General features: G+C 38.3%; 2 protein-coding genes across 2 annotated transcripts in view; both read left to right on the top strand.

The window, feature by feature from the left end:
* Positions 1–23,990, top strand: part of LOC121431278 — a gene marked incomplete at its 3' end in the record, with an annotated part of 27,635 nt that extends 3,645 nt beyond the window's left edge. The window contains exons 2-3 of the mRNA XM_041628787.1: positions 23,129–23,272; positions 23,926–23,990. Coding sequence (XP_041484721.1) covers positions 23,129–23,272; positions 23,926–23,990 — 209 coding nt within the window. The remainder of the gene's footprint in view (positions 1–23,128; positions 23,273–23,925) is intronic.
* LOC121430506 (monocarboxylate transporter 9-like) lies at positions 23,967–26,527 on the top strand. The gene is made up of 3 exons (XM_041627787.1): positions 23,967–24,321; positions 25,052–25,570; positions 26,182–26,527. Exons 1-3 carry the CDS (start codon positions 24,015–24,017, stop codon positions 26,301–26,303), a joined length of 948 nt encoding a protein of 315 aa, XP_041483721.1. The 5' UTR covers positions 23,967–24,014; the 3' UTR covers positions 26,304–26,527.

Genomic DNA, 26,527 nt, shown 5'->3' with positions numbered 1-26,527 from the left:
CTTGGCATCGATAAATTAATATTTTGTATACAAAATGAACCATTTATTTGAATTTGTTTGAAATTTATGCTATTTTTCAATTATGATGTATCTGTGCATGTGATACTTGTGTATGGAATGAGTTGAGAAATAAAAATAATCTTGAAAAAGAGAAAAAAATAGATTACTTCTTATTCAAAAAAGGTTAATAAGAACAGTTTGTAATGCACATTTCAATAGTCACACAAACAAGTTATTTCTTAATAGTAAAATATTGAAAATTTGTGACTTGGCTCTTATGTACAATTACCATTAAAATCTCTTGTCAAATATTTGTAATAATATCTTCAACACAAATCCTTTTACCACTCACACTTTACGCGTCATTCAGATCTTCACCAATATCTTCGAAAAATAAAATTACCCTAATTCTCTACGTTGTAGAGGAATCAAGCTGTGGAATGATTTAAATAATATTAAAAAAAGTAAAACCCTAAATAAAAAACTTTTGAACTTTTCTCTCAGTACAAAAACTCCTGCCAATGGCACACTTTAGTTCACTATGATTTATACTAGTTTGCTTGTTTGTTTATTTCCCCTCTATTATCCCATTGTTTCTTTTTCTCTCTCTTTGTTTTAATTGTATTTCAATGTTATTTGTTGCTCACATCTTTATGTATATATTGTATTTACTTGTATTAAATTGTATCACTGTGGTGCCCCACCCAAAAGTTTACAATTGAACACTTTCATGGGCTCCCAATCCCATGTTTTTATCTAATCTGTATATAGCTGTATTTTTATGATTGATTGATTGAAATTAATTTTGAATTGAATTGAATTAAATGAAAAAAAAAATAATGAAAGCTCGATGTCCGAGCTGAAATATGTTTTGTATAATAGACTTCAAAACTTGATATTTAAGCTCCATATCAGCCTATTGAACAGATATGAATCTCATCGAACAGGCGATTCTGCGCGAATCGCAAGCGGAATTTTTATAAAGTAACATGAAAGATTTTTTCCAAGTCTTCCCCTCACATTCACTCGTCTTCCTCTTATTTTCCTCTTCTTTTTTCCTTCTGTCTTTCTCATTCTTTTCTTTTTTTTGCTTCTTTCTCCTTTTTTTTGGCTCCGCCATCTTCTTAGGGGGCACGGGGGGGGGGGTCCCCCCATAGCTATACGCCACTGATGTGCATCGAGCTGCATGCAGGGATCATTAGTTTGTTGAATGTTCGAGTTCAAGAATGATTTGTCAAGGTGTTAGGTATTTTCCTCAATAAGTTGCACGAAATGTTAAAGTTTGTTTATATAAATAAAAATAGAAAAAAACGGTTTTTCTTTATTCAGTACAGGGCAATCCTCGAGAGCGAAAAAGAAAAATGAGAGAGAGAGAGATCGATAGGATAGGAAGTAAAGCCTCGTGCGCGTACGCGCTAGAGGAGCTAGAAGAGCAAGAAAAGGCAACCCCACCTCGAAGAATTCCACAAAAAAGGAAAATGTGGTCGAGGGAATAAATGACCCGAAGGCACGAGTTTGGACAGTATGTCAGTCTATTAACCTGTTCCAAAAGATGGTTAAGCAGTTAACCCCTGAAAATAAATAACAGCAAGAAAAGGAAACTCAAAAAAGAAGAAGAAAAATAAGGCACGGAAAAGGAAAGGATATATGAAAACGAATAATAAAAAAACTCCCCTTCACCCAAAACAATATGGAACGGACGAAGAAATGTAAGTGAACGAACATAGAAGTGAAAAGAAAGAGACATGGAAAAGAAATGAAAGAACAGATTGATTTCGTGTTTTTAGGGAGGGGGGTGAATGAGGCTACTTTATGGTGTTTCTTCATTTCTCCATTTTTTCTCTCTCTCTTTGGTTTTTTTTCGGGGGGAGGAGAGTTTCGTTGTTTTTGTTTGTTCGTTGTCTTTTAGGCCTATTTTTTCGTTTTTATAATTGCGAGCAGTGTCCAGGAAGCCTATATATATAATATACCGCTGGACCGACACGAGCGCCACTGTCGCTCAGTAGTCCAGAACTGCTTGTTAACTCGTCAGGTCGTGAACTGATCGCGCCATGCGCAAGCTATTCGTGAAGTTCTAAACTAGTCGTGAACTGCTCGAGCGTCAATTGCCACCTTTCGCAAACCTCAGGAACGGTAACGTTAGGGTCCCCTAACGTAAAAGTTAACGATTAATCATACACTTGATTTATAAGATTGATTGTACATTATTGTCAATAGAATCAAACGTAGAAACTGCTCTACAATCATTGCTAATTAAGCTTTGTGTTAAAGGACCTTATAGATTTGCTTTTCGTGTGCAAAATTCTTTCACGCGACACCCTCACTATATATACGTGAATGTAATATTACGACTGATGGTCATCATCGCACGTGCCCCCTGAGCCGGCGGCGAACCTCTACAATGACAGCTGGCTGGAGATAATCGAAATGCAGGGCCCACAATAGATTATGACATTAATAAGAAAGTGCATGGGGTTTTTTTTCAAACAAATCGAGTACATATTGAGTGAGGAAAAACTTACTGAATTAAGGCTTAAATATAGATCATTTCAGTACATCGAATCGATGTTGCATCTAATGTGGATTATTGGTGGATCACTGGAAATTGATTCCATGGATTAGCTCACCTCTCCAGCCGATACCATTTTGCATGCGTCGATATGTACACAGCATGCCGTAGGCCAAATTCGTCTGAACTTCAGTCGATTCTGCGGGGTTTTTTCTTTTGTTTACTCCTTCTGCACAAACGATCTGCCTCTATCACAAAAGGTAATGGGCATTAGGGCATTATGTTTTACTTCCACCAAAATGGGGGATTAGATTCAAATTCCAGGGGAGCACCATTTCCTTTATGAGTGGATACCAGGCACGACCATGGGGTTCCAAAAAGCACCCTAAAGAAAGGAAGCAAGTCTTTTCCAAATTATGAAAAATGCATCTCTTAACAAGTATTCGGCTTGTGAAACCCAACAAGTATTTGAATTATATCCCTTATTTCCGTATTTTAACATCGTTTTTGACACCCGTATAACGTTACATAGGCCTATACGTAACGTACTTACCCTGTCCCCTTTTACCCTTGGTCGCGCATGGTACGCGCATGGTATCCACTCATCAATGGAAGTGGACCCCCTGGGCGGCCTCTCGAGCTCTGGGAGGAACCAAATGTGGCTTTGTTACCACAGTAGCAACCTCAATCTTGCACACGAAACGCATATTGAATGTTTTCGTTGCAGATGCGAAACGAAAAAAAATCTCATGTCACACAATTTGCCTTGTAGGACAGAGTTTTACGACCATGACGACGGGCCCCAAAAGTCTCTTCTAAAATCAACTAACGTCGTTAATAAGCGTTCGCGTTCTCCCACGAAAGGTCCGGAATACGCGTGCCCTCATATATAGGAAGGAACAGTCACGCTGCATCAATTCGTTAACATGCCGTGACCAACTCGTGATCTCGACGTGAGCTGTTCATGAACCATTCTTGGCAGTTCGTGACAGTCGTGGCATGGCGCAAGCTGGCACGCGTCCTCTCTCATCGTCCCGACGAGTTCAAGAATATTTCAAAATTCTTGTCTCGACATGGCAAGCAGTCACGGCGGGATTACGCACACTTCACGCCAGTTCATGACTAGTTTGCGAATTGGCACGGCTCGAGTCATGCCAATGCTTGCCAGTTGCCACGGAATTATCATTCACGTGCCAGCCTATCTTAAGGAATAACAATTGCATCGGTTCGTTGCTTCTCTTCAAAAGGGAGGTTCAACATTAAAAACAGACAAATATTTGCACTGTTGGTCGATAAACGTGTGAATGATAATCACAAATTTTGCATTGAGGTGAGCTAGATTATCGTCCCAACGATCCCATGATTTTTGTAATGTAATGTAATGTAAACACCAATGTGCGCTACCATTAACACACTGAAATAGACGAGTTCGGGATTTCTTTGAACCACTTGCATAACTTGGATAACAGAAAAAGGGGGGAATCACCCTGATAAATGGTTTACTGTTAAAATAGCAGAAAAAAATATATTGATGAAGATTTGCGGAAAACCCATCAAAGATTAAGAAAGTTATTAGAAGGTTGAGTTTTTGATCTGTGATATATACTAGTAACTACCACGTATTTTATGCACCAAAATGTCTACTTTTATATTTTTAGTACACCATGTATGGAGAAAACTGCTCGCAAATGACATCCCCATTAACGTAAAATTTTAGTAGATTTTTAAATCTTGCCATTTTTACATCTGCCATATTTACCTCTGCCATTTTTACCTCTGCAATTTTAACCTCTGCCTTTTTTACCTTTGCCAATTTTTATCTTTGTCATTTTTACTTCTGCCATACATTTGCCATTTTATCTCTGCCATTTTCACCTCTGGTATTTTTACCTTTGCCATTTTTGCCTCTGCCATTTTTACTTTTGCCATTTTTACCTCTGCCATTTTTACTTTTGCCATTTTTACCTCTGCCATTTTTACACCGAGCCGATAATAAGACATGAAAATTATACATTCCGAGCACTTTTTGCATTCATGAAAACGATGTCTCTAACTAGAGAATTACAGTGTGAGCGCAAGCTGACTGCATTAAGTGACTCATGAATAGTATACATATCTCGCCAATTCATACATAAGAGCGCAAGCTAAAAAAATTGTGATAATCCAAACTGAAAACAATAGAAATTCTAAGCATTTTTTTGTAACCAGGAACAGAATGAGTACCTTCCTAACCATTAGTTGATGCGAGCACGAAACGCGAGCCAATAACATTGTGGTATTCCCAGCTGAAAACTAGACATTCTAAACATGAACACTACATTCAAGTAACTAAACAACAATTGAGGCGAGCGCGAAGCGTGAGCCAAAAATTTGTGATTTTTTTACTTAAAATGTATCATGTCTTACATCGAACATGGTATTTCATTATGAAATTGGGCACATTTCATTTTGACAAAAAGGAATGTTTTCCCTACGAGGATTTTTCTTTTGTGGGGGGCAATTAAGTGCCCCCTGTCCCCCTCTCCTGTTCTGACGCCCCTAGTCAAATAATATTATCAATATCCATGAATACAACATCGTATTTAGTTATTTGTCAATAGCCAATCAATGGGTAGAGGTTGTTTTTTTTTTAATGGCTTTTTCATAACTGAAAAAAATTAGTAATGTCGCCCCTGATGAAGCACTTATGCTTAAAAGTTCAATTAGTGTGTTTAGTTTATCCACACTGTGCTGCACTCGACCCAGGTGAGGTGAATGGGTACCCGGCAGGATTAATTCCTTGAATGCATGAGCGCTGAGAGGCAGCTCAAGCTAAAGCCGGGGTAATAATAATAATAACAACGCGCCTCGGAATAGAATATTTCTAGATAGATGGCGCTATATAAATGCCTATTATTATTATTATTATTATTATTAGTTTATTTGCAAGTAGGATCCATGCGACCTCGAAACTAATCTTTTGGTAATTAAACCCTTTCACTTTATTTTTTTAAGTTTTTTCTAGCGGTAGTATATTTTTAATTGTTCAAACAGTGCATTAAAGCAGGGGCAGCGATCCAGAGGCAGGGGCAAGGGGACATAGGAACAGGGGCAGTGGAACCGAGGGGGCGGGGGGGCAAGTGCCCCCTCAAAAAAAATCTGCGTAAAAAATCCCTTTTTTCAAAACGAAATGTGCCCTTCTTTTAAAAAAAATTAAGTAAAACGTTATACATATTAGGTGAGAAAATCACAAAATATTTGACTGGCGCTTATCGCTCGCATCATTTTTTGTTCAGTATAAGGTATTCATCCTGTTTATGATGACAAAAGTGTATAAAATGTCCAGTTTTCAGGTTGGAATATCGCACATTTTTGGCCAGTGTTTCGCGCTCGCATCAAAGATTGTTTATATGTACTCATTCTGTTAATATTTTCAAACAGTGCTACTTAGAACATCCAGATTTCATGTCATAAAATCCTATAATTCTCTGGCTCGTGCTTCCTCCTCGCATCAATATTTTTTATATAAGATACTCATCCTGCTCATACAAATATACTTAGAATGTCCAGTTTTCAGGTTGTAATATTACACATTTTTGCCTCGTGTTTCGCCCTCGCATTAATTATTGTTTGCTTAGGCAGTCATTATATGATCCTGGTTAAAGAAAATGCCTTGAATGTCCAGTTTTCTGGTTAGAACATCACACATTTTCAGCAGTAGCACTTCGCGTTCGCATTATTCGAAAGGTGAGATATGTAGCCCGTATCCTATTCATGAGTCACTAAATGCAGTCTTTAAAAGGGTCCTTTCTGGTATATTAAAAATTTCAGCTCGCACGTACTTTGCGCTTGCGTTAATTCTTTAGTCAGATTCACATCCTTTTTCATGATTGCAAAAACTGCTCGGACGTTTACTTTTAATGCATGTCTTATTACATGAAATTTCTAAAAGTTTGAGCTCGTGATTCGCGCTCGCAACATCTCGCAAGGATGCCATTTTAAGGCAGTTTTTCCACTAGGGTGCGGACAAAATCAGGAAGGGTTGCAGAGGCAATTTCTGTCATTTTGGCATGTTGTGCGCGCCAAATCCTGAAATGATCTTGTCCGAGAACACGACTAGGACTATCTACATCTTGCCCTAAATATCTAAAGAAAGAAAAAAAAGGCGTTTGGCGCGGACAGCATGCAGATCGTAAAAGGAAAGAACAGGGGGGTGTATCACAAATATTTAAGTATGACTTAGAGTCGAGTCGCACTTAAATACTGAGTTGCGTACGATATGAAAGGATTGACTGCATTGGTCAGATCGTGTCATGGGACGCGCACTACTGCGTATCTATCAAGATCGCGCGTTGCATATCAAGTACGCGTCGACATTTAAGTGCGACTTAAGTCATACTTAAATCTTTGTGAAACACCCCCTGTTGTTTTTATTCTCCCTCCCCTTCCCCTTTTCATTAACCCTCACACTATTGGCCCTTTGCTGTTGTGCTGGTACTTTATAAAAATCTCTCTCTCACTCCTTGATTCTGACCCCACTTGTAATTTCTCCCTACACTCACACATATACCAGGTCCATGCACGCACCCTTACACCCAAATTGACTCCTGTACAAAGTTTCGATCTGAATAGGTGGCTGAAGAAAAATGATAATGAATATTTTCACCCTTATCAGCAATATTTATGATACCATTTCTCATGATCAATTCACCTCTAACAAATTGCAAACCAGGGGCCCATTTCATAAAAATTCTTACATCATCTGATTTACAAAAACTGTTTCAAGCTACAATTTATTCGCTTTGCTTGATTGGCTAAAAGTGAATTTGTCATAGAACTTGAGGTTTCATGAAACGGGACCCATAGGACTTTACGCCAGTGATCATGACAATGTCCCAAATTTATGATATCAGTGTTTTGGCCTACCTACCAAAACCTGACGATCCGTACGAGTAGCTTTTCACAAAAGATACAGCCCTGTTTAAGAATATGAACTAGCTAAGCCTTAGGGTATTCGCCCACATACTACATAAACATAACGAACTCTAACTTTCGTCTTCGCTGCTTTATAGAATAGTGTAACGTATTAAATTTGTGTCACGGGAGGATCAAGCAATCGCAAAGGGGGGGGGGGGCGATTCCCGTGTTATTTTATCCACAAACTTCCCGATCGGCCGCCCAAAGTTGAAAGTTGATTTTGTTTATTCCTTGAAGGGGAAAGTTCTCACAGTCACTTCTTATCTATATTCTTATAAATGTATAATAATCTCATAAGCCCCATATGAATAGTGCGAGCGCAAGCTAAAATCGTTGGAAATTTCATGTATTCTATCCTGAAAATTGAAAAATTTGGGCAATATTTGTGATCCTGAAGAAAATGCGGATGTAAGTACATAAATTCTGCGAGTGCGAGCAGAAAATTTTTAATATGCGTTCTGGCCTGGGGTGGTATTCTGAAAGCTCAATTAGCGGTCAATTAGCGCTCAATTAGCATTTTGGTATTCTGAAAAGACTTAAGTGCCCCTTTTCTTATTTGGCAGGTTTGCGTTGCGCGCACTTGCAATAGTATACGCGTTATGACCGCGCGAAGACTTAATTGAGTAGTTACGAGACTTTTGGTATTCTGAAAAGTCTCATAGCGCTCAATTAGCGGACTTTGCAGTGGAGAAAGATAATGGTGATAAGAGGTCCATTAAGTCTCATGATATCTTGCTACATGTGGCTTTCATTTCGTATAAATATCATCAAATCGGTTTAATACTAGAGGAAGGAAGATAATAAAGGAGAGAGCTAAAAAGGGAATAGAATAAAGAGGGAAAAGGTGGTGTATAAACAAGTAAAATAAGGAATAGGGCCTATGGATTATATTTGGTAATAAATAAATTAGAAAAGGGGGAGAAAGGAGACAGAAATATTTGTGTACGTATAGGGAAAACATGACTATTATTTTCTATATTTTCTTTTATTATTAGCATCATAAACTATTTTGTTTTTGCACATTTTTTTTTGACAATAATGAAATTGCCAAATCACGGTAGATGCAGCAATGTGCAGGGGTAAATTAAACCTTGTTTCTGACAATGAAAAAAATACGCATAGACCCCTTTAGTATTCCCTTTAGTTTTTAAACGGATATAGAATAAAATACAAAAGAAAAAAATAGTGAGTGATGCCATCGTTTTCCCCACCTATAAAAACCTGTGTCATAACGTTTGTACTTCAAATTTCAATACAATTTCGGCTTTTTTTAATTATGCTTGTTTGATTTTTAAAATATGTTTATTCAAATTTTGTTGGAGAAGATTTCTCATATAAATGAAAAGTATGTAGTTTTTTGTACAATAAGTAAGAATTAAGTTATAGAAGAACCCCCCCATCATGGCCCCGAGACAGAGGCGAATAAAATATTGTAAAAAAAAAGAAAAAGAAAGAAAGCTACAAATTGATTCAATGGATAGGGGGTTGTGAAAATCAGAACACGTTGGAAAAAAGAGAAAAGCACAAAGGTACAATAAATGAGAGAGAAGGGGAAAAGACAAAAGTTAATTTCAACAACATAAAGAACCTCTAATCTCCGATGCAAATATGCTTAAGCATTATTTTTCAGCAAAAATTCTTTGTATCAAGATCGTGGTGCAGTGCACCTGCAGCAGCCGGGCGCTGCGCTGCAAGGCAGCAAAGTGAAGAAACACTGCGCGCTAGGAGAAAAAAATACGTTGTAAGAGCGCATTTGATTGGCTAATTCGGCTCAGTAGGGGAGTCGCCTAAAGGGACTTAATTGAGCGCTAATAGAGTTTTCAGAATACGAATTTGGAGGTACATTAGCGCTCCATTAAATGGGTAACTTAAAAGGATATTTAAATGGAAACTTACGAGACTTTTCAGAATATCCCCCCCCCCTGATCGAAAAGAGACCTGTTATAAGGACTGTTTGTATTTACCCATAAAAACGAAACCCATTGCCATAATGACATAATGAGAGTGCGAAGCGCGTGCTATTTTTGTTTACATTAAGACCTAAAAATTAACATTCTAAGCACTGTAATAATATACATGATAGGTAAAAAAATGTAAGCGCAAAGTGCGAGCGGAAGAATTATAATCAAACCTAAAAACGGGACACTCTATTCATGTTTTGTAAATCATGATTAGGATGAGTACCTACGTACATTATTGATGCCAGCGCGAACATGTTTTTTGTTGTTGATATTTTGATCTGATACTGGATAATGATTTAAATAAAGAAGAAGCTACATATCTCAATAAACATGTGTGCGAGTGTTTTAGATTTACACCTAGAATTTGGACTTTCTGATTACATTTTTAGCATGAAAATAAATAATGCGAGCGCAAAGCGCGAGTTGAAAATATGTGATATTACGATCTGAATAAGGGTCAATTTAAGCAAAAATGCAAGCACTGAGTGAGAAAGTTATGAAGTGGATATTAATCATATTTGATAAATGATACGAGCGCGAGGTGCGAGCTGATATTTTTATTAATATCATTCTGACCTAGGACCAGGACACTCTAAGGACATTTGTCATCATATGAAAATGATGACTATCTTCCTATTCCTCTTTCTAAGCGGCGTATAAAACTTGTCGATATTTCTTTATGAACATGATGAAAAGAGGTCAATCTAATTTTAGGGAAAATCATGAAAATGTTATCTTATTTAATTTTACGAATGCCGGCCATAAAAATGGCTAGCTGATAGGTTTGGGCAATGTAAAAGGGATATTTTGACAACTTTATGGAATACGTTAAGAGAATAGGTACTTGAATAATCAAATATGCAAGCGTGCAGCTCGAGCTGAAAATGGTGATAATTAGACAATAACACTGATATTTTACAGAGCTGAAAAGTGTTTTGTACAGTATGTTGACTTCAAACCTTGACTTCAAAATTTTTAAGCTCCATATCAACCTATATCGTTGTATATTAAGCTAGATATGTAGGCCTATCTGCGAGCGCGAACGATAAATTATAAGTAATGCCATAAAATATTTTTTCCCAAGTACCCCCCTCATAATATTTTATCCTCTCGTCTTTCTCTTGTTTTCCTCTTCTGTTTTCTCCTCTCCTTTCTCTACCTTTTATTCCTCCTTTCCCTTTTTTGCCAATAGGGGTAGGGTGGCCCCTTGCGCCCAATAGATCCGCCTATGGATCGCTGCCCCGATGTTTTTTTTACCAGGACCTCCATTCGGCGTTGTCTGCACAAATAACAATAGGATCATAAAATTATTTTTTTTTAAAATGTTATTGGGTCTACAAAGGTACTACAAATAACGTGAGAGGCGTGTTTCAATCATGCGATCGAACTTTCTGTGTTACTTTATTACCAGATAGTGAGTTTCAGACAGTCGGTAAATCTATCATGGCTGGTAACCTTTTAGAAATCGTAACTTCTCAGAGTTTTCCTATTGTCTTAATAACGTTTATCAGGGCATGTGGTCATGTAGGGATTATTAAGACAATGGGTATCTACCTGGAAGATATCAACCTGAGTCTTAGAACGACACCAACAGATATAGGACTCGCTCTTGGTCTTTTCAATGCCTTCAGCGACTTTCCAGGTGAGAATAATCAGTTGATCTTTAAGGGTAAGAAAATCATTTTAAAAAATATTTCAAAAATAAAGAGATCGAGGCTTGAAGAAAATCATCAATTTAAAGTGTATTATAGGGCCTACATAACATGCGGGGAACCTGCTCGCCATATGCCGTCACAAATCCAAAGCTTCAATCTAAAAACGTTCTTCTAGCATGTCTAGGAATTTATAGAGTTTTTAAAAAACCTTCACATTTTTTTTCTAATTTTATTTTCAAGCCCGAGAAAAAAAATCTAAGCCGATACAATCTTCGTTTTCATTTATAGTCAGAATTGTGCATGTGAGGAGTAGCCTTTCATTTTGGTCTTTTTTTTTGAAAGGACCCTTTTCCTCTTCGCCCGCCTTTTTTTTGTATCTTACTCTATTGCATCGATGAACGAAATATGCAGGTGAAAATGCTATAGCTGCTTTTCTTTTCATTTTAGAGAGTAAATCTACTATACTGCATAGCCACTCGAGAAGACGAAGCGGTTGGCCCCCAAAACTTGCCACACCTTATTTTCAAAACATGTATTTTGGATAAGACCTAATTTTGTGCATAATTCCATGCCATTGATGGGCCACCATCGCGGCGCATCCAGCGACCTGTGAGGGAGAGGCTGTTTCTCAATTCACATTTTCGTACATATTTTTATCCATCAACCGGGGTTTTATTTCCGATTGGTCTAATCCAAACTATTCAATTACCAACTCCTTTTCTATCATCTGGTTTACCATCAGTTCTTCCACTGACCATTATTGCAACTTCCTCCATTCACCATTTCGTATTTTAACCAGTACGTAATCGGTCTAATATCGCCATTTAGTCCATATACCATCTAGTCTAATTGGATGAAATGAAGGAAACGAAAATGGATTTTAGACAGTCTGGTTATGAGACGAAATGGTCAACGACGAACTGGTGACTAGACAAAGTGATTATAGGACCAAATGTTTGTTAGACCAAGTGTTGATGGACGGAATTAGTGGCGGACCTTGACCCGGAGTAGACAATGAATGGAGGGGCACTGTTTTGTACGTTTGTGAACAATGCTGTGCCCCTCCAATGCTTAGTCTCGTCCGGTTCACGGTTCGCTCCTGGACGGAATGGCATTAGACTAAATGAAGGTAGATGATGATGGATGGACGAGTTGGCAACCCGGGGGGGGGGGGCACTCAGTATATAATGCATAGTGGGTATGTGCCGCGGAGGGGACCCCCATTTTTACACCCACATTTCCGTTCCAAGGCATAGCATTTAAAAAACCCCAACGAAAGCCGCTCCAAGGCATAGCATTTTGTTCTTATCGAGAAAAAAGAAGAAAGAAATCCGCTCCAAAGCTTCGCATATTTTTCGCTACGCCGTTCCGGTCGCATTGATCTGCTGCAATTTTGGTGAAAAGCGGCCGCCGAGCGCTGTCCGACCATCGTCTCTGCCGAGCGCACCCGGCGGAGGCCGCGCTCGCTGCATCATGCACGCATACCCGTTCCATAGGGGTGCATACGCACGTACTCACACGCTGGCGATCCGTTCCAAGGACCCCCGTTTTCACAAAATTGTAGTTCCGAAGCCCGTTCCGAGGACCCTCCTTTTTACAATAAGCCCGCCCCAAGGCCCCCTTTTTTTGTCTCGCCCGTGGCACACCCCTACTACTTTTTTGGTCGAGTGCCCCCCCCCCCCGGGGTTGGCAATAGACGAATCGGAAGTTTACCCAACCGGCGACCTTCATCTCCGGTCAAGATTACCAAGTCAATCAATTCTAGAGATTTCTGTGCCAATTAATATTCATCATCTTCTCCTTTCAAAAATTTTATTGTAGTAAACTCTAGATTTGGAAAAAAGTTCCAGTTCGGTCACTTAAAATCGAAGTATGTGTAGGGCGGTAGGAAGTATCCGCGGTTAGCGATGTCCGAAAACAGGCTACATTGTTTGCTGTGTTCATAAACGATTTTATAGAATTTATCAGTGAACGATATTGATTAGTTCACGACAGTTAAACAAAAATGTCTGGTATGATTTATGAGATAATAATGAAAGATTTATGAGATAGTAAAGAAACTTTTTGATCAAGATATATATCAGACAAGTTGGTTAACGAAGATAAGCAAACTCTTGATAGATTGGGCATGACAAATTTATATGCCATTTTTGATTCCTTTAAAACAAGCTGTAGATCTACGAATAAAGGATTAACAGTTACAAAATTGGTTTACGTTCATAAACTAAAACTCTCAGTGTGCTAACTACAGAATTTCTAAAGAAAATGTTCGTCTAGAAAGTTACCTCAACCATATGAATTAAAAAGATAGAATCACTTTTTGTAGATTCGGTTGTGGAAATCTTCGGCTTCCTATTGTCTCAGGAAGATATGAAAATCGTCAAAGAAATATGTGGCTTTGTACATTATGCAACCAATTGGTGATGAATCCAACTATCTATTCATTTGTCCTTCTTTTGCCAAATAAAAAAAAGTTTCATCTTAAAATATATTACACTGCAAGTCCGAATACACTAAGAATGAATCAGCTATTTAATTGTGAGAAACCAGACATCCGTTCCAACCTTTTTAAAGGTCAAGTCCACCTCAGAAAAATGTTGATTTGAATCAATAGAGGAAAATCAGACAAGCACAATGCTGAAAATTTCATCAAAATCGGATGTAAAATAAGAAAGTTATGACATTTCAAAGTTTCGCTTATTTTTAACAAAATAGTAATATATGAACGAGCCAGTTACATCCAAATGAGAGAGTCGATGATGTCACTCACTCACTATTTCTTTTGTTTTTTTTATTGTTTGAATTATACAATATTTCAATTTTTACGAATTTGACGATTAGAACCTCCTTGTCTGAAGCACAAAATGTTAAAATAATGGAATTCCACGTGTTTAGGGAGGAATGAAACTTCATTTTACATGACAATGACGAGAAAATAAAAATATTTCATATTTCATATAATAAAATACAAAAGAAATAGTGAGTGAGTGATGTCATCAACTCTCTCATTTGGATGTAACTGGCTCGTTCTTATAACTATTTTGCTGAAAATAGGCGAAACTTTAAAATGCCATAACTTTCTTATTTTACATCCGATTTTGATAAAATTTTCAGTGTTGTGCTTGTTGAATTTTTCTCTTTTTATTCAAATCAAGTTTTTGTTGGGGTGGACTTGTCCTTTAAGTCTTGCATGAAAATCTTGTTTCGTTTTGAAATAAGTTATGCTCGAAATACAATATTTTGAGCTTCTAATTGAATAGTGGTATAACAGCCAATGAAATGCTGATGCCAATACATGCCTTCTGTTAGACATAATACATGTATGTATATAATTATGCTAATTACAAGTTTTAAGCAGCGGTTTTTTAAGCTTCAGGGCATTAATCCAATATTTTAACTGTAGGCCTAATTTTCAAATTTTCTAAAACTTTGCTACGCTATGATATTTTAAGCTTTTCAACTGTGGTATAATAACCAACGATATGATGATGTCGTTATTTACATTTTTCTTTTGTAGTTATGTGTAAATTTTGATTACATTTTCGAAATTTCAAGGTATACTATTTCAACCACAATTATCAAATTATTTTAATGCTAGAAATTGTATACATTTTTTGTTTACTTTTATAAAATGTATCTGCTTGTAAATTACTTGATGAAATGCTATTGATGATTTTTGTATGAATATTTTCTCCAAATACCCACTCTTTGGGTGACATAGGAATAAATGTCGTTGTCATTGTCATCGTCTCCGTTATTGGATTTTTTTCAGTGTACGAGGCCCAAATGTTTTTTACCGTGACTTCCATTCGGCGTTGTCTGCACAAATGACAATAGGATCATGGAATTATTCAAGAAAAGGCTGTAGGGTCTAGTAAAGTATTACAAATAACGTGAGAGACATGTTTCAATCACGCGATCGAATTTTCTGTGTCACTTCATTACCACATAGGGCAGAGGTTCTCAAACTTTTTATTTAAAGGGCCAGATTAGACTCCAAGTAAACCTGAAAGGGCCAGGGTGAAGTGGATACTTAGAAAAAGATGTGCGCGAAGTGCAAAGACCTTAATTGCGGTCAGGGTCCTAGATGCTCTCTTGTGCAATCTTGCCCTTAATTTGGGAGCATTTAATCCAACAAATTTATAACAGTTTCATAATTATGTTTTGACTGTCATTACTTTTATTAAGGTTAGGTCTAACATGGATACACAATGTAATCATATTGAGCTATGTTTCATATTGTGACTTAAAAATGATTTTAAAACCCCAGCAGAGTCTCGCGGGCCGGATTGAGAAACTCCAAGGGCCGGATCCGGCCCGCGGGCCGTAGTTTGAGAACCCCTGACATAGGGAGTCTCAGACAGTCGGTAAATCTATCATGGCTGGTTACCTTTACAAAATCGTATAGTTTTTTTTTTTTGCTTTTATTTTGTCTTTTATTATATTTTGCTTTTATCTGTACGTTAACTACTTGATGAAATACTATTGATGATTTTTGTATGATTATTTTCTCAAATACCCACTCTCTGGATGACATTGGAATAAATGCCATTGTCATTGTTATTGTCATTGTCTCCGTTATTAGATTTTTTTCAGTGTACGAGGCCCAAACACACGCCCCAACTTTTTTAAGTAAGTCTACAATTGTCATACCACGGAACTGTGTTTTGATAACTGTGTGTGGTTGCGCGCGAGTGCGTGTGAGTGTTTGGGGTCTATTGGGGGTTTGTGGGCGTGTGTGTGGATGTGCGAGAGAGGATGTGAATGTGTGCAAGGAAGATTGCGTGAGAAGCATGGGTGCGGGTGTGTGTTTGTGTATAAGACATGACTGTGTGAGCGGGGGAGACATAAACCAGAAAGGTCAGAAGACAAAAATTGGCCTATGGATACAAAACAAAATTTTAAATAATAACATTAAATTTTTATTTCTATTTTCCAAGTAATCCCCCTCACCTTATTTTATTCATTTGTCTTCTTCCTCTGGTTTTCCTCTTTTTTCTCTACTTTTATTTTTTCCCTTTCCCTTGTTTTTTGCTCCGCCAACAGGGGGGGGGGGGCGGCCCCTTGCCCCCCCCCCCCGATCCGCCTATGGATCGTCGCCCCGATGTTTATTTACCATGACTTCCATTCGGCGTTGTCTGCACAAATGACAATAGGATCATGGAATTATTCAAGAAAAGGCTCTAGGGTCTAGTAAAGTATTACAAATAACGTGAGAGACATGTTTCAATCACGCGATCGAATTTTCTGTGTTTCTTCATTACCAGATAGTGAGTTTCAGACAGTCGGTAAATCTATCATGGCTGGTTACCTTTGCAAAATCGTATGTTTTTTTTTTGCTTTTATTTTGTTCTTTTATGTTATTTTGCTTTTATCTGTACGTAAATTACTTGATGAAATACTATTGATGATTTTTGTATGATTTTTGCAGAGGTAAAAATGGCAGAGGTATAAATGGCAAAGGTAAAAATGGCAGAGGTAAAAATGGCAAAGGTAAAAATGGCAGAGGTAAAAATGGCAGAGGTAATAATGGCAGAGGTAAAAATGGCAGAGGTAATAATGGCAGAGGTAAAAATGGCAGAGGTAAAAATGGCAGAGGTAATAATGGCAGAGGTAAAAATGGCAGAGGTATAAATGGCAAAGGTAAAAATGACAGAGGTAATATGGCAGAGGTAAAAATGGCAGAGGTAATAATGGCAGAGGTAAAAATGGCAGAGTTAAAATTGGCAGAGCTCATAATGGTTTAGGTAAAAAGAGTCTTAAACCCCCATGAAAAAAAAATCAAACAGCCCCCGCATGTAAGCCCTACATAGATTAACTAAGAAAGGTTCTAAGAAAATAAAAATAATGGAAAGGGTGACATTCTTAAAATCATAGATAGATCGTCTGCACCAAATTGATAATCTTTTGGCTAGAATATCTTTTTTTCTGGACTCTCATGGACGGCCTTCTCATGTCAAATCGTTGTATTAGTATTCAAATTTGAAGCACACTCTTGATCGCAATTGTACTTAATTTATTACAGGGGAAGTTCAACATCAGTTAAAAGTCATTGTAGAATAGCAAAAAAAATAAAATGATATTGGTGAGGGTTTTAGGAAATCAATCAAAGATTAAAAAAGCTATACTTTTATATTTTAATGATGACGTCATTTGCGAGCAGCTTTCCCATAAAATATTAATAAAATGTAATTTTCTAGAAAAAAAATCAAAATGTTTTTTTTTATCTTCAGGATATATCAAGAGACAATCATTTCATTGACGCTCCTGAAATATTTTTTAAAAACAATTATGAACCATTATTTAGTGCATAAAATGTCATGGGACAGCTTCCCATTATGACGTCAAACCCTTTGGGAACCTGGCATCCATTTGTACTAGCTGCATTGAGGTATTGCTCTAAAGAATGAACAATAATTGTATCATTTACATTTAACGTATCACACTAATCAGGGGCAGATCCAGGATTTTCCAGGGGGGGGCACATTTTCCTGAAAAATGACACGCAAAAAAAGTTTTCCGCCTACTAACTCGTCCACAAAAATAATTAGCAAGCAGAAAAGGGTCTCGCTTTAAAAAGGGGCACACTTGAGTTAGCATATTTGCTAAGATTTTAATTGTACCTCTCAAGGGGGGGGGGGGCACGGGCCAGCTGTTCCCCATGGATCCGCCAGTGACATCAATATCTATTCATCATGATCCATCATGATATGGAAATAAAAAAATACTTTTATTACAGAATGTTCAGTTATTTTTTATCCAGTTTAAATTATGAAAGTAGTTCGACGTAGACACGAACTTGTTCGTTTCCGAGAGGGTTAGTGGCTGCACACATTGGTGTTTACATTTTAAAAAATCGTGGGTTTCATGTAAAGCGTTGTTCTGCTTACGAGCTTAAGATCCTTTCATCATGCAGTCACTAATTGAAATCATTTTGGCAAGAAAATGCTTGAGTTTAGTCATATATAAATGACAGAGTATAGATCTTAAATGACGAAAAACAACATAATATTTAATCAGTTTTTATAGCCCATTTCGTCGACAAGAGTTCGGCCATGGATGATAATTATTATGATGTAGCCTATCTTTATCATCTTTACCTCTGCCATTGTTACCTCTGCCATTTTTACCTCTGCCATTTTTATCTCTGCCATTATTACCTCTGCCATTTTTACCTCTGCCATTTTTACCTTTGCCATTTTTACCTTTGCCATTTTTACCTCTGCCATTTTTACCTCTGCCATTTTTACCTCTGCCATTTTCACCTCTGCCATTTTTACCTTTGCCATTTTTACCTTTGCCATTTTTACCTTTGCCATTTTTACCTCTGCCATTATTACCTCTGCCATTTTTACCTCTGCCATTATTACCTCTGCCATTTTTACCTTTGCCATTTTTACCTCTGCCATTATTACCTCTGCCATTTTTACCTCTGCCATTATTACCTCTGCCATTTTTACCTCTGCCATTTTTACCTGGCACCTCCCCTCCACTCCCTCTTCACAATTTTTGGCAACAACTTCATTATTGATGGTCTTTTTCACTTGTTTTGGTGTCTGTTCATATGTTTTTTTTTGGGGGGGGGAGGCAATTTGTTTTTCCTAAAATAAGTACTTTTACCATTATTTGTATAGTTAAAAGGTGATTTAACTTAAATTTACCAGTTTTAGAGCTATTTTAAGCCAAAAAATAGGTTTCATCGCCTTGTGGTTCTTGAATACTAGACGATACCAGTTGAACAGTAGCAAGCAGCTTCATATATAGTTATATTGCTTTTATTCCTGTTAATTGGGTTTAGCGGATATTTGCGAAATACATCTAATCGAATGAAAGAAAATAGGCCTATCATATTTAGGGTGTGTACGGTATACAATGTCCTGTAATACTACACTGCATCCATGTATATCCATGCATTGATAACCATGACATTAAAGCCTGTATATAAACTAAAGTATCAGATAAATGAGCTCCTGAGGTTTAGAATTAGATTGTGAATTGTGAATTTGATTGTTTGTTACTTGATGTACATGGTGAAACCATAAACATCACATGTATAGACCAATTTCACAACGTGAGAGGGCAGCAGACTGGTCGCCATGCTGCGGTGGGCGAATCAACTTTTATAGTACACAAGTCAATAGGGTATTTGGTACATTCGTTCGATTTTTTTTTTTTTTGGACCAATTGAGCAGATTTCTTGTAAGATTCACAATGAGCATTAATCGGAGAAGTTCAGGTCGCAGCTGTGCTGTGTTCAATTGCCACAACAATTGGAGAAAGCTTCAGGATTGGAAGCAAAGTGAATGTGAAATTCACTCGCCTTGGACTCATGAAGCCTGTTTGTGTGTGAAGCCGTACTCCCTGCATAGGTTTCCAGGCCGTGATGAAGGAATGCGTCGCCAGTGGATAAAAAACATCAACAGAAAGGACTTAGATGGAAATATCAGTCCCTCTCTCTCTCTCCCTCTCTCACACTATCCCTCTCTCTCTCTCCCTCTCATCCATTTCTCTGTATTACACTATCCCTCTCCCTCTCTCACACACTCTCTCGCTAGCCCCCCCCCCCCTCTCTCACTACCCCCCCCCCCCTTTCTCACTATTCCCCTCTCCCCTCTCACTATCTACCTCCTCTCACACATACTCTCTCCCCCTCTCCCCTCTCTCTCCCTCTCACTCTATGTCTCGTTCACTCTCCCGCTACTCTAACACAATTTACTAGCAACAAGAAGTGAGCTCCCTGATGAAAACCAACAGCGATTCTTGGTCATCATCAACTCACTTTTACTGACAAAACTAAGGGGAAAAGTAGCCATAGTGCAAAAATTCATCATACCTTCATCGGTCAGATATGGCCATTGTCTTACATCGTCTACCCAGGTGTCCATGCTTTACTTTATTGTTTTATGATGAAGTTAATGACACAATATCAGAGCTTATCTGTAATCTTTCATTGAATTTGTACACAGAGCCAATCGCGGTCAGCGCACTTGCCCACCGCAGCAATGGCGTCGCCGATAGAGGGCCAAATACATAAACCGGCCGTGAAATTGGTCTATACGTACTGTACATCACATTTATAGACATATCTTCTTCTTAATTATGGAGGAGATTTTTTTTTTACCTAGTTGTGGTGTATAACCCTATGTTTATAGGGTCAGGTAACTACCACGGTAATGCTGATCAACGGCCAATCAGAATCAAGGGTTCCATGCAAGTTACCAGTGGACGGCAAAGTTACCATAATAGCAACATTAAATTTTATTCAATAGGGCCCAAAATAGCTATCTGCCCCCTGAAATAGCATAATTGACAATACTTGTCTTGAATTTCTTAAACAAAACATATCTCGAAGTTCTGAGGCATCTAATTCTAAACCTAAGAGTTTTATAGTTTATATATAGACCTTGTTATGTGTCATGGTGGTCAATGCATGGATATACATTGTATATAGTGCAGTTAATAACCCCTACACAGCAAAAACTGCAGTGTTAACCGATATACATAGAGGATCACACCAGTTATTTTATACCGGTGTTAAGTTGGTGGTGTTAGTTTTACACCTATAGGTGTTATTACAACACCTTTTGTTATTACATTTACACTCTTTGGTGTTATGTTTAATCTCTAGGATGTAATTTTAACACCTCAGGGTGTTGTCCTCTATTAACACCAATTGGTGTCAGTTTTAACACCGCAGATTTTACAGTGTAGTGAAAATAAATTGTCAGAATTGTTTCGTTTAGATAGACAACAAAAGATCACTGACAAGTGTAGAAACCTATTTCTATCCTGTCCGCCCGTGACATTGAACATTTAATGGATTAGTAGGTAACCATGGCAACAGAATTCTATGAACATTTGATAATTTTTTATTTCTATTGCTCGGTGACACCGAGCAATATGAAATAAGATTTGCATGCACGCATCAAATTGCAAAAAATCTACGTATGAGTTGTACACAAGGCTGTAAGGAATAAGTCATCATGAATCTTAGACCAGGGCTCCGTAACACAAAGATTACCAATTAATCGCTAAATGAACTGACCAATCAATATGAATGTTACACGCGCATTTGGTTTAAAATACCGACCAGGGACCAATCAGTGCTGTTATTTCATATTTGAAATTCATCGCAAACCTCTGTGTTAAGCCCCTTTCACAATTGACGTACGACCTGTTTACGACCGCCTGCAACAGTTTTTGCTTGTTGTTGCACGATCGATCTCTTGGTGTCTTGCGAGCTCTCGCAGTCGTTGTAGACGAATGCACGAATTTGAGGTGGTCGGAGGTGGTCGTGACTGGTTGCATCTGAATTTGAACATGTTCAAAATCCAAACGCGATCAAATACGATTGATTTACTCGCATCAGGTCGTACCATCGGTCGGGTGATCATCGTGTGAGTGTTGTTCAACGTTGTACGACTTGGTGCGAGAGGTGGCACAACTACGTATAGTCGCATTTAGTCGACTGGAGGTCGTACAACACTGGCACATGTGCTAGAGACCTACAGAGACCAGTCTTGCGACTGGGTGCGATAATATAAGACTGTTACAAGACCGATCGAAATTACGGCTTACAACATTTCACTACCGTTGCATTCGTATTTATGCGACCGTTCAGCCCCTTTCACAATTGACGTCCGACCAGTTTACGACCGGCTGCAACAGTTTTTTCTTGCTGTTGCACGATCGATCTCTAGGTGTCTTGCGAGCACTCGCAGTCGTTGTAGACGGTCGCACGAACTCGAGGTGGTCGTGACTGGTCACATCTGAACTTTGAACATGTTCAAAATCCGAACGCGATCAAATACGATCGATTCACTCGCATCAGGTTGTATCCGGGGTCTTACCATCGGTCGTGCGATCATCGTGCGAGTGTTTTGCAACGTTGCACGACTTGGTGTGAGAGGTTGCAAAACTAAGTTTACTCGACTGGAGGTCGTACATCACTTGCACATGTGCTAGCGACCTACATGTACAGAGCATGTCTTGCGAATGGGTGCGACAATATATGGGCCATAAGACTGTTGCAAGACCGATCGCAACGGCTTACAACATTGCACTACCGTTTCATTCGCATGTATGCGACCGTTCCCCTCGCAATCCCTCGTGCAACACTCGCATGTGATCGCACGAGCACAATAGGATCATAAGCGACTTACTCGTGCAACGGGTTTTACTGGTTGTTTTTGTTGTACGACAGCTGTTGCAACTGTGAAAGCCTCTGTGCGATCTTATGAGATGACTGGCGATTGATGCCTGTTGCAGCCTGTCGCACGACCAAAACGTCGCAAATGGTCGTACGTCAATTGTGAAAGGGGCTTTACGGAGCCCAGGTCTGGTTTTTAATTGAAGGACTGGTGATTATATCATGCTATTTTTACCATGCAAATGCTATAAAACATATATCAGTCGTTGGACTGTTTGGTGAAATAATTATGTTCATCAACATGATCAATGTACTCGGCATTCTACTGATGGAATCAAACATTAAACGATATTATCCAAAGAAAAGGGGATTCAAAGCTGATTTCCCCCATTTTTTTTTATTTCCTCCAATAGGGCATGTATTTGCCTAAACATTTGAACAATGATGAAATTGACATAATACAACGCCTATCATACACACATAGTATAATTTTGAACAAAGTAGGTCTATACAGGGTGTTTCAAGCAAAAGGCAACCCATCCTAGAGTGACCATGCCCCACGCCCACCAGCTCCTGCCGCTCACATGCAACAGCAAAACAAATGTGCGCGGAACACGGCCCCTCCAACAATAATTGATCACCTCTCACACGATTATTTTGGACTTGCCAAAGACACATGAAAGAGGATAGAGAAAATGTTTACCACACACGCATCCCTCAAAAATAAAATAACGACCCCGGAAAACGGCTCAAAATTGTGCCCACACATTGCACAAGCGCCTGCTAAATGTAGTAAAAGTCTTAACTTAAATGTGTAACATACCGACTTATGCGAAAAACAAAATTGCATGTCAGCATAAAGGTTTATAATACTGTACATGTACTTTTCTTGGTACAGCTCCAGTAATTGCCGCCCTCTTTCGTCGTCGTTCAATCCGCCGTTTCCTGCTGATATCTGGGGCGTGTCTATCTCCATTGGGAGTGGCGTTGACTTCCGTAGCAACTACCAACGCTCAAGTGGCAACATTTCTTTCAATTACAGGTGATCTTCTACATCCATTAGAAAAATACATTTTTTTCGGTTTTACTGTTGCCTCGTTTTGTCACGTGACCCCAAAATAATCGCTTGTCACGTTGTCGTTTTCAAGGAAACGATGAGTAAGGCCGATTTAAGTCCGAAGCAAATTCAACGACCGGTCCGAAAGTATAACCCACTGGCAAGTCATTACACATTTCATAACAACTGAATCCTCATCGGAGATGGTGAAAACTTTTGCACTTTTTCTTCAGTTTTTCTTTGATCATGTATAATTAGAAAACTTTTTCTGTAGTCAGGGTTGAAGCCGTCCCTAAAATATTGAATTGGGTGAGAGCGAAGTCTTTTGAAGCGGGCCGGGTCCATGGTCCACCTAATGGCTGTGGAAGTTCACGAACTCTAGACGAGTTATAGTGCAATATAGGCTTTATTTTTTACTAATTTTCATTATAAACCTTGTTCTACATAATAACGAATAAAGTAGCTTTGACCTAATTATATAGGAGAGACACATCCTTGTTCATCCAAATCGATAACCTCATTTTCTATTACGAATTGGAGGGTAGTCTATGTCCATTCTGGTGGTTCTAAAGTTGATTTCTATTACAGATAAAGGGCATCACGTGTTTCAACCTTATCTTTTTTTTTACAACGTATAGGTTTTGGAAACTGCGTCGTAATGGTTTGTACTATAATGACATTACATCGTGTTGCTTCGAGCAACTATAATCTACTCTTTAGCCTTGGTATGACAGGATATGGGACCGGTATGGTCATGATACCACTTTTTGCTGAATTGCTCCGTAATATCTATGGCTGGAGAGGTGGTCTCCTTATCATTAGTGGCCTGATGGCGCACCTGATTCCATGTGCTGTTGGTATTATGCTGGACTCAGATGAGAATACGGAACGTGGCTATCAGGGACTTCCAAACAGCTCAACTGGTACAGAAGAAGACCTTGTAGAAGAGGGCATAGTAGAAGAAGAAGTAGTAGAGGAGGAAGAAGAAAATACAAAGCTGGCAAGTCGTACGGGTTCCTGTCGGAATACAGAAGGTAAGAAGTTACATTTAGTTGAAATGGGGAGGAACGTAACGGACGCAAAACCTACAAATAGGATAATGGTAAACCAACCGATAGTGGAACTTGTATCCCTGTGAAAAGGGAGGTGTGATTAGATTGATGATGTTTTTTTCTTCCTTGTCTGAAACATGTGAGTTTGTCAGAGAGTGTGTGAATAAAGTCGGAACCTTAAGTGGGGGCTTCTTTTTAAAAATCCTAGATCCACCACTGTGGATATCCTTTCACGACTGTATCATCAGGTTCCAACACTTTTCTGAAACTGCCAGAAGACTATTTCACATACTTGAAATTATTAAATACATTCCTATTTTATGAACAGATGAATTGATTTGAACGCTTGCAACTACCCATCTTTCGTATATAGCAATTCGATCATTACCATGGTTACGTTGAGACGATGTTTCATTAGAGATTCTCTTGAAACTTGATTTTTGTTTTGATCTGACTTGAAAATTAATTAACACTTACACATGTCATATTTCCGTAAGTTCATATATTTCGGGCATCGGGCATAAAACAGGACATTTCAACGACAGGTCTTGTAGAAAACACAAATAAATGGGAATATCCGACCCTTTTTCACAGTGTATATCTATACACTGATGCACGTATCTGAGAACCTATACATCTGATGTTCTACTTGTAAACTAACGACTTTTCCATCCCCCCCCTCTCACTGCCATACAACTTAATTCCCCTCTAGGAAACAACTGCGAGCCTCGATATCTTGAAACTTTCGCTAGGATCGTCAGCAGTATTCAACAGTCAGATTTTTACGTGGACCCTCTGTTGAATGTGATAATAGTTCTCGATATGACTTTCTATGTGCTCCATAGCGGCTGGCATTCCTTTCTCGTACCACATGCTCTGCAGAGAGGAATCTCTATCCGTGACACCCTGATCATGACATTTACAGCAGCGATAGGGAATACCTTCAGCAGGGTCGCTGTAGGTGTCCTCACCAACAACCGTTTCCATCCGGTCACTATATTTCTCTTCGCTACATTGCTGGACATAGCTGCTCTCCTCTGCGATGTTTATATTATCAACTACTACCTTATCTTAGTGACGTCATGTGTCTCCGCAATGTCGATCGGTGGAAGGGCAGTCTTGGGGGCGCTGATTCTGAGGGAAAGAGTGTCTCCAGAGAAATTCCACATCGCCTACTCAGTCGACAAATTTTTTCAAGGTTGTGGGATGTTTCTTGGTGGTTACTTAGGAGGTAAGATATATATATATATATACATATAAATCAAAGAGTTGTGCGTGGGCGTCATAATAGAGAAACAAAGATTATGTCTTCCCGCGGCGTTTCTATTAAGTCTTCTTTTGTTTATATATATATATATATATATATATATATATATATATATATATATATATATATATATATATATATATATATATATATATATATATATATATATATATATATATATATATATATTAGTCATGTAAGGGTGTACATTATTTTGGCTAAACAAAGTACGAATTTAATGAATATGGTAGAAATTAAAGCAGCTATTAAGCACTGCACAATAAAACAAAGATTAGCATAAATGCACAAGTGTTTTTCGACTAAACTTAATTTCAAGTCGATAATTGTAAGTAGTTAGTTAAAAAAAACATCTTATGCCATGAATGTGCTCAGTTAAAAGCTTACGATGCAAAGAATTTCACCAAGGAAATTATTCACCTCGTATAAAGACAATAAACACAGTTTCCTTTGATCTCGAACCTTTCGTTTTAGCCGAGGTAACTTAAACCCTCGCTATCCTTATCCAGCTCTTCTTCACATTGCCTTTTATTTCACTTTGTATTTCCTCTGTTCAGGTTGGACTGCCGATTACTTTTCATCCTTTGATGCTACGTTCAAGCTCTTAACCCTCATCGATATCTTCATTCTCGTCCTCATCACAGTAATCAAATGCAAGCCAAAACCTAACACCACCTAATCACTCAAAATATTTTTTTTGTTTGGGGGGGGATGTTGTTGCAAGGAATTAGACCTCATGTCCACTCCATTTAAACCACGTAGGCTGCAGTCTTTTCAAACAACCCCTATTTTGTTTCGCCTGGACTTAATAATTGGTGGATTTCTCTTTTCAACTCGTTGGTTGTCTGTATGAGAGATGTTATCAAAACCTACACACAAGCGGTTATGCATCTTCGAAACAAG

Source organism: Lytechinus variegatus, chromosome 17 (genome assembly GCF_018143015.1).
Source record: "Lytechinus variegatus isolate NC3 chromosome 17, Lvar_3.0, whole genome shotgun sequence".
NCBI lineage: Eukaryota > Metazoa > Echinodermata > Echinoidea > Temnopleuroida > Toxopneustidae > Lytechinus > Lytechinus variegatus.
Note: the sequence above shows the minus strand (reverse complement) of the source record. Positions and strands in the feature narration are given on the sequence as shown.

What these genes read in the sequence shown, in the direction of transcription:
- LOC121430506 (XM_041627787.1), top strand. Translation starts at nt 24,015, where the DNA reads ATGACAGGATATGGGACCGGTATGGTCATGATACCACTTTTTGCTGAA. An exon ending in TTCCTGTCGGAATACAGAAG is followed by an intron (nt 24,322 to 25,051) that starts GTAAGAAGTTAC and finishes ATTCCCCTCTAG; the next exon opens with GAAACAACTGCGAGCCTCGA. An exon ending in TCTTGGTGGTTACTTAGGAG is followed by an intron (nt 25,571 to 26,181) that starts GTAAGATATATA and finishes TCCTCTGTTCAG; the next exon opens with GTTGGACTGCCGATTACTTT.